This window comes from Fistularia commersonii, chromosome 8, assembly GCF_037954325.1.
Source record: "Fistularia commersonii isolate RoL2024-O1a breed Wild chromosome 8, RoL_Fcom_v1.0, whole genome shotgun sequence".
In the NCBI taxonomy this organism is placed as follows: domain Eukaryota; kingdom Metazoa; phylum Chordata; class Actinopteri; order Syngnathiformes; family Fistulariidae; genus Fistularia; species Fistularia commersonii.
The window spans coordinates 17008212-17020217 of record NC_141291.1 but is presented as its reverse complement, the minus strand read 5'-3'; the positions used below and the strand labels follow the sequence as shown (position 1 = coordinate 17020217).

The following is a 12006-nucleotide window of genomic DNA, read 5'->3' as shown; positions in this document are numbered from 1 at the left end:
TAGCGGTCATTTTATCATACGGCGGCCGGCGAGACAAACGAGAGGAGAGCCGATGCCGCGGTAGGAAGTGAAGAAGTGAAACACGGTAGCCCAGCCAGACAGGACGCAAACTGGCCATGAGACCTTATCGTTGTTGTGATCTGCTGAAGCGTGTCGAGCAGAAAAGGAGCCTCTGTCTCCCTCCCTCCTCCGAGAAGTACTCCATCAACCCCGAGGTTGCAAAGGATCAAAACATGGGATTTCCTACCTCTTTTTGTGCTTTGAATTTAGCCTCATATATCAGAATGAATGTTGTAATATTTAATAACTGAGTTATTGGCTGAAGGCACCGCTCGTGAGAACAACACCGCTGTAGGTTTGACCTCCAGCCATAAACACCTGACAGACAGCAACAACCAATCGTCCTTGTTTTTTTTGTTCGCCGGGCTATTAAACAGGAAAACCGAGTGACCTCGCGGAGGGGAGTTGAAGCGACGGGCAACGGCGGGGTCGTGATCTGACCCGACAACAAGGAGAGGATGTCAAGGTCACGTTGTTGTTAGAAATTGCTGTCAGTTCGTGTGAGGGGACCTTTGATTCATGGTCGGAGGGGGGAAAGCAAACAAAACTGTAAGGTTACAACATCATCGGCCTTTGTGTTACATTTTCAGCCTATGATCATCCTGCGGAATGCGTCTCTGTCTACTTGCTACTAAATATACAAGCTGTTTATTCAGCTTTAGTCCGCGCCCTCTTTGACTCACGCAGTAAGACTTTCAAGTCCCACTGTGTTCTGAATCCTCCAATTAAATCTTGTGTCACATGTTTATTATCTTTAATATTTCACCTAGTATCCAAACACTGAAAGCTTTCTTTGTTTGTTTTTTCCTAGCATGCAATTTCATCCAGGCTGAAAAGCCCGAGGCTGCTTCTGTGCAATAAAAGGTAACAAACTCCAATGACACGAACCAATAACCATTTATGAAAGAGATTACTTTTCCATTAGTGGTCAGTCAGTTAAGCCCAACTAATATGGGATTTTAATGGAAACTTTTCAGTGTTTTCCGCATCCAGTAGGAAATACCTCAAATAAAACCTTTAGACCATCTTGAGTAAGGAAGACATTGTTTGCTTTTCAAGTGGAATTAATGGTTTTTGTTTCGTATGTCCTCTCTTCCTGTGGTTTAAGCAGTTTCAAATAACAAAACAGACGAAGCAAAGAGCTCCTTTTCTACATTTAGCATTTCCTTGTAATTGTTTGTGGCCATGTAGAGGAATAAATAAAATCATAGAAAAACTCCCTATTATGTTCTTAAGGTCACCACAAACCCTTGAGAGTATGTATGAAAGTATGGCCTTTTAAATGTTCTAGCATGATCACTAAAAAAGGGGAAAAATTGCATTTGTATTCACTTGGCTAAAACATACAGAGTAACGTGACAAAGTTCTCTGTATCATTTTGTCATGGATCCAAATTTGAAAACTGACACATTTTCGAATTTAGTTTTACTTTCTCCATTTGTCATTCCAGCTGCCGCAACTGTCAGTGACTTGCAGTCAGAAATCAATCTCAATTAACCACATTCAAACAATCGATGAATCGGTCTCTGTCACATTATTTACGAATATCTTGCAAAAATAAAGTCTACAAGCAAACATATTTTGCTTTTTGGTCAATTAATACATATATAGTCAAAAGAAGAAGACTAAATGAATCCCTGAAAATAGCAGTTTTGTGCTCATATATTTGAAGTATTTTATTTTCAGGTTTTGAGGGACGGGGAGAAAAGAAAAGAACATATTAATATGAAATATTATTATCGGTCATGATTAGACCGAGGGTTCCTGGGAATTCAGGCTGGAATGACTGAAGTATGGAAATATATGTTAAGTATTGCCAGCTGACCAAAAATAATCTTGCAGTAAATGATGGCAGAAGAAGCAGCACCAAACTATGTAGACAATCCCTGTGGAACAGTCCACGGTTTGTTTGTTTGGAAGATTTCCAAAGTGATGCATTTGCATTACATGTCACTTTACAATAAATACTTTTTTAAGTTAGGGCACCTCTGGATTCAACCCAGACACATGAACAAGAGAGTGACAGTTTTATGTCCCTATGCGGTATAATATTGACTGAATGAATGATATAATTCATTATTTGGGGTTAAATTTGGATTGTTTTTGTAATGCCAAATTGCCCTAAGCTAGCTTTTTGCTTGCTTTTGTAACATGTTTCTATTTTTCCCATGTGTTGAGGGAGTTCGTTTCTCTCTGGGGGTCCCTGAGGTTCCAGAGGCTTCGCAGCCTTTGTTCGTCAGGGAATCAAGTTTTCGTTTATCTTCCTTTCGTAGCAGCAAGAATAAGCTCAGCCTGCACAAAAAGAATGGGGATTAATAACAACTTCAGTAAGTCCTAAGGCTTTTTATTTCTGGTGTCTTCCATTAGCATCTTTGTATCCATTTCCACTAAAGTCTCATCACAGAACTGGACTCTTGATGAAAAAGACTCATATTCATCTAAATTGGTGCTGTAAAACCAAGGCTCTATTTTCCCAGAAGAGTAGATTTTTTTTAGTTGCCATTGTCCCTCTCTGTGCTCAAGCAGACCTTTCTGATTCCATTTTGGCGCTGTTCTATTAAACAGTTTGTTTGGGAAAGATGAGGAATTTGAAAACTGGTATAAATTCTTCGCTGTTTTTAAATCCTGCAGAAATATAAACACATTTGCATCGAAGGATGTGTTTTGAGCCTGGTTGGGTCTCAACTCCATGTGCTGCGGCTGCTGCTGCTCAGCTCCACGTTTGACAAATGGCTTCAGAGATTTATTTGACAGATAGACTTGCCAGACACAGACAACAGCGATCATTTTTGTCTAGGTAATGAAAAGAAATAGGAAAATACGTGCAAAGCATCTGCCAATATTCTTCCTATAAAGAGCCAGAGCTCAGTGGAGAAAAGCCCCAGTGGTGGGCTGCTGAGTGATGGCTTCACAGGCCCAATGCGGCCAAATAAATAAAGTGAGACATCAAAAGCGAGAGAAAACAACTTCCATGCTGAGACAGCAAAAAAAAAAAAAAAAAAGGGGAAATTTACATTGAATTCTGTGGAATTCTATTCCACAACTGATGCACAAGAAGATCATGAAACCATTACAGGGACAAGTATTGCTTTGTCATCAACAACATGAAATCAAACAAGGAAAAGCTTCCCGGTGGCCCGAGAGGAAGCATTCAGCCCGTTCCTATCAGAGTCAGGTCTCGGGGAATCTGCTGGTCAAGGAGCAGCGAGACGAAAGGAGCCTGGAGAACGGCACAGATGTGCAAAACAGAGGGGAACTCTGGGTACTTGGCAAACAAAAGCAGGAAGAGTAGAGTAGGAGGACTGGATGACCGTGACGGAGACAGAAATAAATCGCGAAACGAGAGTGAATCTGCGACGGGGGGATTTTCCACAGAGGAAAATAATGTATTAATGACACTATATTTTAAGGAGGTGAAGGTGGAGTCGGTCACCCGCCAATACACAGGTTGTGGTGATTAAACATCAAGTCTTGTGTAAGTGTGAAGCATAGTGAGTGGATCTGTGCCGCCCGTCAGGAGGAAGGCTTTGTTTAAACGCTGTCCCTTCACCATGTGGAGAGGAAAATTACAGGCAGGCGAGCCCATCTGTCTGTCAGCTGTCACGCTCCTCCGGCGGCGGCATCCGAGCCGAAGCTCCACACGTCTAACGAACATTTTGTCTCTTGTGGGCCGACTACATGAAATGCAATTGCCAAAAAATTTTGTTTGGGATCAAAACGGTTCACGTAGGGACGAGCAACCATTTACATCCAGGCAGCACTTCTGTGAGAGACAGATAAGACCGAAAAAAAAAAGGAGATTTAAACAGATTCATTAGACTTTTTGAACTCCCACTCATTTTTCATTACCGAGGACAATCAGATCGAAAAATATTCGAGATGTTTTGCAATTCGGGTTTTTCATCAGAATTCCCAAACCGCACCTCCTCAGAAACACGACAGCTTGATATCGCTACGGTTGATCCTTCCTTTTCGAAATCATAAGACAAGTTCCGTGGATCAACACTGTCTGACAAATATCAAACCTTTGAAAAACAAACAATAAAATCCCTCTGACAAGAGAAGCCTTCACATGGTGATGTCGATAAAGAAAGCTCTGTTGATTTAAGGTATGATTTTTAAACATTTCAGCATTTTTTGTTGTTTTTATGGTCAAAAGTGGCCTGAAAACAAATACAGGATGTCTTATGGCATCGGCTCTCTACAAAAGTTGTTGCGACGATTTATTAAAACATTGTTCGACTTCCCCGAGTTCAAATGGCTCATAATTTATTGTACGGCGCCAGGGGTGGACTAACTTCACCCAGACAAACATACTATCCGCTTGTGGCAACAACACTCATCATTTGTGATAGCTGCGTGACAAAAGTCAGCACGGGGTCAAACTCTTATCATGGACGTGACACATGAGCGGATGGGTCCGACAAACTGCACATGAACTGATCCTGAAGCGTCCAGTCACGGGTAATACACACTTTTCGTGTCCGGATTCCCTTCAGATTCACCACTTGGATTCAGTGTTATAAATATTTTTTAACATCTCCAAAAGGTCTTTTCTGAAAGCGCCACTGACGGCGCTTCACTTCGAGCACATCGGTGTTTCTTACAGGGTGCAGCGGAGAATTCTGAAAATGATCGTGTGAATAATAACCTTGGATTGCTGACCTGTTTTGGGTTTTTTTTTTTTTGCTAATGAAAGTGTTTGCGTCATGCGAGGGAGTCAGATGAGTATTAAGGCAAACATTTCCTGTTGCAAGCCTTATCTGTCCTAAAAGCCAGGCCAATTTCGGTAGATGGGGTGTTCCTTTTGAAAAATATATTTGGGTGACGGGCGGATAAACCACCTGTCTATCACCTCCGCGTCTACCACGCAAGTCAAAAATAAATGATAAAAAGAGCGAAATGGTCTTTGCCGCTCCTCATCCTTTCAGCTCATATCTTCTCTAGTTTTTGATTAAGCAGAAGATCGTGTCCTCCGACCATTTCAGCAGATGTTACCTTTGCTCAACAGACACAGACACTGACTGATAGTAACACTTTTGGGTTGAGTGGGGATAAATAACTTGAAAACCTATTAAAAACAGACAGTTGTAATCTCGCAGCCTTGCAAATCCTCTGTTTCTGGTGTGTTAAGGTCATTTGCATAAATCTCAAAAAATGCCTCTGTCCAAAGGCGCATCTCGATAGAAGTGTGAAATGACTTTTGGCAATTTTTCTTGTAACCACGGCAACAAAAAAAATCCAGAAAACCACACAACAATACCCAATGGGAAATAATGGAGAATGAATTTGTGTGATTAGTTGGAATATTAAGGTTTGAAACTATGAGTTTATATAAGTATACCCCCCCCCCAAAAAAAAAAAAAACTACATAGACCCCGCTTAGCTGTGGGTTACAATTTTCTGTCACTGAAAGACAAACATCTTGTATCTCAACCCTTGTTTCAACGAATCATCATTCATTTTCAACTGAAGACGATTAAATTGACTAATTGAAGACGATTAAAAAAATGGATGAAATGATCTCTGAGACCAAAAGGAGTTTCTGTGCATCCACATCATAGTTCCCTTAGATGAGAAAAAGCTGCCGTTAGAAAACAACAAAAGGGCTACTCTCAGTATCTGCAAGGAGCTCTGCATGTGTTCAGGGTCCACCATGGCGGGTGAAAGGTTGCCTCTGCGTTATCTAAATGCTACAGTCACGATGGTGCAAAGAAACGTTTTCGGAACAAACGGAACAACAGTGAAGCGTTTGTATGATTAAAATCGTCAGCTTAACACGGATTTTGCCCTCGGCGCCTACTTTGGCTTATTTGTGCAACAGGATGGGAGACATTTTTTTTTAGATTGAATGGCATGATGATTATTGTCTCCTCCTCTTGCATTAATAAGGATGCAATCATCTCTCGTCATTCTTACTCGTGATAAGAAATGTGTTAGTGCTGCCTGTCTACAGCCAAAATCCCAAGATTTAAAGAGGCATGGCATCTTGCTTCAACTCTGCCCTCCCACTGCTCCTCGGGGGAAGCAGCGCTGCTGGATGAAGGTTCAAGCGAAACCCATTCAGATAAGAAATGTCTGATGTGTCGCTGTTTATCGACTTTACGTTGATCAATCCTGTGCGCAACGTTGATTTAACCCCTCGTACTGGCGTGTCATTTTTTTATGCAAAATAGCAAATATTTCTGATTACCTCATATGGCTTATTGATATTTTCACAGATCATTTATGTTCAAATGTATGTTATATATTACCATAACTAATTTACTGTTTGGAATCCTAGAAATAAATCATGGAAAGCAATCAAACAGTAATTCTCCCATTCCCTTTAGTATTAGTATTAGTATTAGTATTAGTGTTATTGATGTTGTTGTTGTGCTCTGGCTCATTGCTGTAATCACATTGCTTTAATAAGATGTAATTATCTCTACTCTATTCACAGAGATTGGTGATCCAGCTGTAGAAATTCGATTTGGTTAGCTGTAATTTGAATATTAATTTTTCAACTTTTCCATAAGCAGTGGTAAAATAGAGGAGAGGGTATTTATGGGATGTAAAACAGTCCAACTGACTGTTGACCGCATGGCGTTTGATGAGAAACACTGTGCTTCGTGTCAGCGAGACCTCAGTTTCAGACTTTGATATGAGCAGGATGTGCTGAGACAAAGTTCTGGCTTCTTCTGGTGAATCAATCTTTAAAAGGCCTCTGAAAGATTAATAAAGCTCTTAACAGACTTTCACAGCAGATGATCTTTTGAAAAAAAATTGCAATCCTCTCACACCCTCGAGCCAATTTGTGTTTGTGAAAGTTTGATTTCTTTAAAGAATAAATCTTCTAGCAGTAAAACTAGTCAGAGTAGTTCTCCTGACTTAATGTTCATGATTTCATCAAGCGTATGAAAAAATACATAATTTGCACTTGGTGATTGCGTAGATCCCTCCATTCCATACTATTTTTATTGCACTTCCTCTTTCTATTTTTATTTTTCAATGAAAAAAATAAGAAAAATAAATGTACAAATTCCATTTTTTTGGGGGGGGGGTAGCAGAATTTGCACAATAAAATAATCAGACCTTTTCCGACACACTACACTGTCTTATGTTGTTACAAGCTACTCGGCTGTATGACTCGACTGGTACGTAGTGTATGTCTCCAAACCTAAACATGTAAATGCAACAGAGTAGAATAATGGCTTGAACTGTGGAATGAGCAGCCTCGACAAGCATTTATGGTGTTCAGTTCACTGACGTTTCAAAACAGCTCTATAAATAGAATATTATTAAAAAAAAGAGCTTTTAAACTTTTTTTCTCATAATGTTTTTCTTTTTTCAGGCGGTAGAACAGAACCCTGAGGCATTTTCTCTCGCTGTGAATAGATGTTTATTAGGGTAGGCAGATGCTTTGCACTCAGTGGGAATCGTTCTTTTTCTGCGGCACAGATGGGGACCCTAAACTTAACACAATCTGGCTTAATGTGAAAGTAAAGAATCGGAATGACTCAGTGCCATTTTACTGTGTTGCGTTTCTCAAACAAGCTGCATCTGCCCTCAGATGTTCTTCCTCCCGACGGGGATCATGATGGGAAAGTCTTTCAGTCTAGACAAGAGCTATCAGAGGAAACCACTCCGGCATGCCTTTACATGGCCATATAGTGGAGAACAATCGCCGTTGCCCGCTCGCTCAGAGGCGAGGACGCTCCGTTTGATGGCACATTTATCATCGTCTTACACTTTTCTCTTTTAAAGACACACGAGATATGGCTCGGTCTTCTTCCGGGGCTGCGAGGGCCGCAGCTGTTCCGCGGCAGACACCCAGCTGAGTCCACGCTGAGCATCTTGGGCAGACCTCGGATCGCCTCCCACGATTAACTATCGAGATTAACTCTTGAAAGGATTTCGCCGAGTCGCTTCTGTCGTGCATCCTGAAGAGAGCGACCCGCCCGACTCTGGGTTCGAAGCGCGGACCTTGATAGCGACGACACCTGACTCGCGCACGTGGGATGAGGCCGAGCGGAGTCAGACTCTGTCGAACGAGACGGCGCCAAGTCCAGATATTAGCTCACCGACTTAACTCACTTAACAGGCTCCTGGACTGTGTCACTCCTATCTATCTCCTCTTAATCAGTGTCCGCCACTCTCGCTCCCCCGATGCTGCTGTCTCCTTCCATTCCTGCCCCGATCACCCGAAAAGGCTTTACGGGAACAAAACCTGGATTTACAAACTTGCAACTCTACTGATCTACAGTTTCCGGGGTCACATCGACAGGGACCGAGGCGATGCGCGGAGGGCATCTAGATCACGCCAACGGGGCTCCAGTCGTTTGCATAAGAATCCACCGGTCACAACTTTCCACCACATGAAACATCATTTCATACATGATTTCATCTTTGGACCACCAGCTAATGAGCCAGATCCAGAAAATCCCATTGGCCACGATATAGGTCAGGTCTGTCCACTGGGGCATGTTATGTTATGGTATATTCTCCGCTCGATGCATGCGCTACGAGATGGGATTGATGTTTCTACCGACTCCATTATGTGCACTTTACATCCTCTCTGTGCGTGCGTGTGAGTACATTAACCCACCTTGCACAAATGACTCGAGGGAGCAAATTATTTAGTAGTGAATAAGAAGTTGGGACTCAATAGAGAATCAACATGGAGAAAATAAATGTGAATAAATTATTCTATATTTTACTCACCCAAAATCCAGATGACAAAAACTTTTAGTACTGTGAACTCATTTGTATCCATCACGCTGTGCGGATCCAGAGGGACTGAAGGAAAGCTCAGCTCCGGGAGCAGGGACGCTTGAAGCGGACCATCATTGAGATGATCGACCCCGATGTGGGAGTCCAAGTTCCTTCATGCTGTCACGAGCACAGATTCCGTGTGTGTGTGTGTGTGTGTGTGTGTGAGAAAGACACAAAATGAATAAATAAATAGAAAGGAGATCCCGCCCACCACCTTGGTGCCCGTGATTCCTGTCCAGTCCCGGTGATGATCTTGTCCGCCTCCCAGGAGTCAGCGCTCAGGACCGCTCGCCTGCCCTGCATCCTCCGCTGGGGGAGGAAGAGAAGTTACGACAGTTGTAACCCTTCCTGAGCACAGGAATATATTCAAATGAGAAAAAATATATATATACACACACATACATTTATTCGGTGTATCTGTCATATACGTGCTAATTTGTAAAAGTCCAGAAATGTAAAGAGTCCGGCCATCGACTTTTAAAAATGTCACAGGAAAAATGTCTGTGGTATATATCGAAATGCACTTTTACGATTTAAGTTCAAATATTTATTAGTTTTGACTGTTTTTTAAGCAGTTGATCCGTCTGTTTGATTGAAGAGGGTTGAACTTGTGTGAAGCAACACTAACACCTGCTGGTTCACCGGGGAGTTACAGTCCAATGGCTCAGTCATTCAGATTTTATTTAACCCTTGTGTTGTCTTGCGGGTCAAAAGTGACCCACTACTATGTTTAGCTGTAGAAAAACACCTGAACCTATTTTTTTCCGACTTGAAATTTCATGAATTTTCCTAAAGAGACCCCATAATTAGAAAAAGTGATACTTCTTTTTTGTTTATGTTTCCATGCGGGCTGTACACCACTAGGGTACAAAGATTGTCTTTAGGGTCGTTTTTGACCCGTAGGACACGGGGGAGTCCTCGTGCGATCTTAACACAATGTTAAGATCGCACGAGGGTTAAATGAAGTCCATATCGCAACGCAGATGTCTCATGACACTTTCCTTATAGTGCAGGTCATGGACCACTATGAGCGAGGATTTTGCGTAAGAGGAAGGGAAGATCGCTTTTGGAAGGATCTGAGCTTAGTGTGGCGGCTTTTGACTCAACCAGAAAAGCCAGGCGTGAGTTGAACGCCGACCTTTAGGCATATTAACCCACTGGAGGTTTTTTTTGGTTTTTTTTTTCTGAGAAAAAATATTTTCTATGAAACAGCATGATACGTACTGACGACAACGCGACTCTTTGCACTTGCTTTTTTTTCTTCAATTGAATTATGCATAGATATATGTGTATGGTGGACCCTGGCTGTGGCTGTGGAGCGGACACAGGCTGCCCTAAGGTTTGGAGACTTTTTGGGAACAGGTGCAGCAAGAAAGAGGCGGATTTGGATTTAGGGCAACTCGACCTACATGGATCAAGGCGACACCCGCAAAGAGGAGAAAGCTGGAAACAGAGATGTGCACAGGCAGTGTTACAAGCCAAGCAGGGCCTGTGGACTACCTGGGAAAACCAAAAGCGCGGTAATCTCACTCGGAGAGATCTATGGGAAATGGAAGGGAGCCAAAATAAGCTTCGTCATCGAGGCCACCTATGATGGTCTTCCCATGCCCAAAAACTCAACCACTGGAATACAGAAGACTCTGCATGCCCTCTCTGCCAACCTCTCTGGCACATTCGCGCAAGCTGCAAAAACAGCCGCTTGGCATAACCAAGTCTTTCGCCAACTGGCAATTATCTTGGAAGGAAGGCGATCGTCCATCGATGCCCTACCTCGCCAAACATTCGGTCACTCATCCTTCGTGAGAGCAGAACAGGGTGTGTCAAAACAGCGGCAAGAGTGGATAGCGCCCTTTAGGACGTCACAGGGGACTGGGAAATTCAAGTTGATCTGGATCAACCTGAGATTTTGAAAACCAATCTCTCTGTTCATTGTGGAACTAATTATGCCGTGGGAGGGCGCCGTGGGACAAGCTTATGAACGGAAAAAGCTGTTAACGCTGGCTTAGGTTCTGAGGCACAACATTAAGCGTGGTGTGTACAGGCGCTCTGGGTAAAAGTTTGGTGCGGAGGTTTTGAGGCCACCCCCATAACCAGGCTCCTTCAGGAAAGTCATTAGATCACTGTTAGAGGCAGCAGAGCGAAACAGTAGATGTATCTGGACAATGAGGAACGACCCAAACATGGCTGATTATTAGGGATATTGACATCCAGTCCTAGAGCTATATAGAAATGCTTACAGTAAATTCCTTAAATGAAGTATATCATTGAAAAATATAATCTGATGGAAATTAACTGCAAAGAATGAATACACGTTTATTGTTGCTCTGGTTTACTGTCTCATTCTAATTCAAGCAGGGAAGGGATATCAAAATGTGAAAATGAAAATAAAGATTAAACACCTTGTTGACTTTTTTCATTGTTTCATAAGTATAGTTTCATCTTGGCTTATCGATTCAGCTGTGTTGTGATCGGACATTTCCAAGTAGTAGCTTGAACATGAATTCATATATTGTCAGGTGTGGATGAATTTATAACATAATACTCTCTTTTACTTTCACTCTCTCCCCTGAAAAGTGATAATTCATCTGACACGTTTGAAATTTCTATCCATATTTTTTTTCATGTATGTGTCTTACCTCTGTCTGTCAGAAGAGGACACTGTTTAGCTTTGAAATACTGAGCCCAATTGTTTCCTTTGGTGATAGGGCAGACCGGCCTGTTTTGCTTTTTTATCTGTCATGCCAAACTATTTTCTTTGAATACTTTAATAAATATTTTCAATTAATATTGAATTTAGAAAATCCAAATTTTTTTCCTTTTGTTTAATTTTGTACGGATGTTTACATACATTTCCAAACTACGGCCCGAGGGCCGGATACGGCCCGCCTCTACATTTTGCCCGGTCCTTGAACGAAACAAGAGATGCGTTATGATTTGTTTTTTCGGGCCACGTAATTGTGACTTGTACGTGCATAGAACGTAACAATATATTCCACCCCTCTGCAGTCTGTGCCTTATCTGAAACCCCTCCCTCAAAAAAAAAAAATCCTAGACACACCACTGTCGAATAACACGGAATAATGGCAAAAAGATTAGGTAGAGAAAAATACTCCGAATGCAGGTATTTAACCTGCAGTGGACAAACAATTATTTTTTTTGTTCAATTCAACGAAAATGATGTTTGTCTCGTCT

The 12006-nt window shown here is 41.9% G+C and overlaps 1 protein-coding gene across 1 annotated transcript in view; it reads right to left on the bottom strand.

Annotated features, from left to right (window-relative positions):
* LOC147232139 (receptor activity-modifying protein 3) overlaps nt 1-9202 on the bottom strand; it is a 35309-nt gene extending 26107 nt beyond the window's left edge. Inside the window, exon 1 of the mRNA XM_086151442.1 lies at nt 8764-9202. Within this exon, the coding sequence (XP_086007568.1) occupies nt 8764-8815 (52 nt within the window). The 5' untranslated portion in view covers nt 8816-9202. The remainder of the gene's footprint in view (nt 1-8763) is intronic.
* Nucleotides 9203-12006: the final 2804 nt, after the last annotated feature.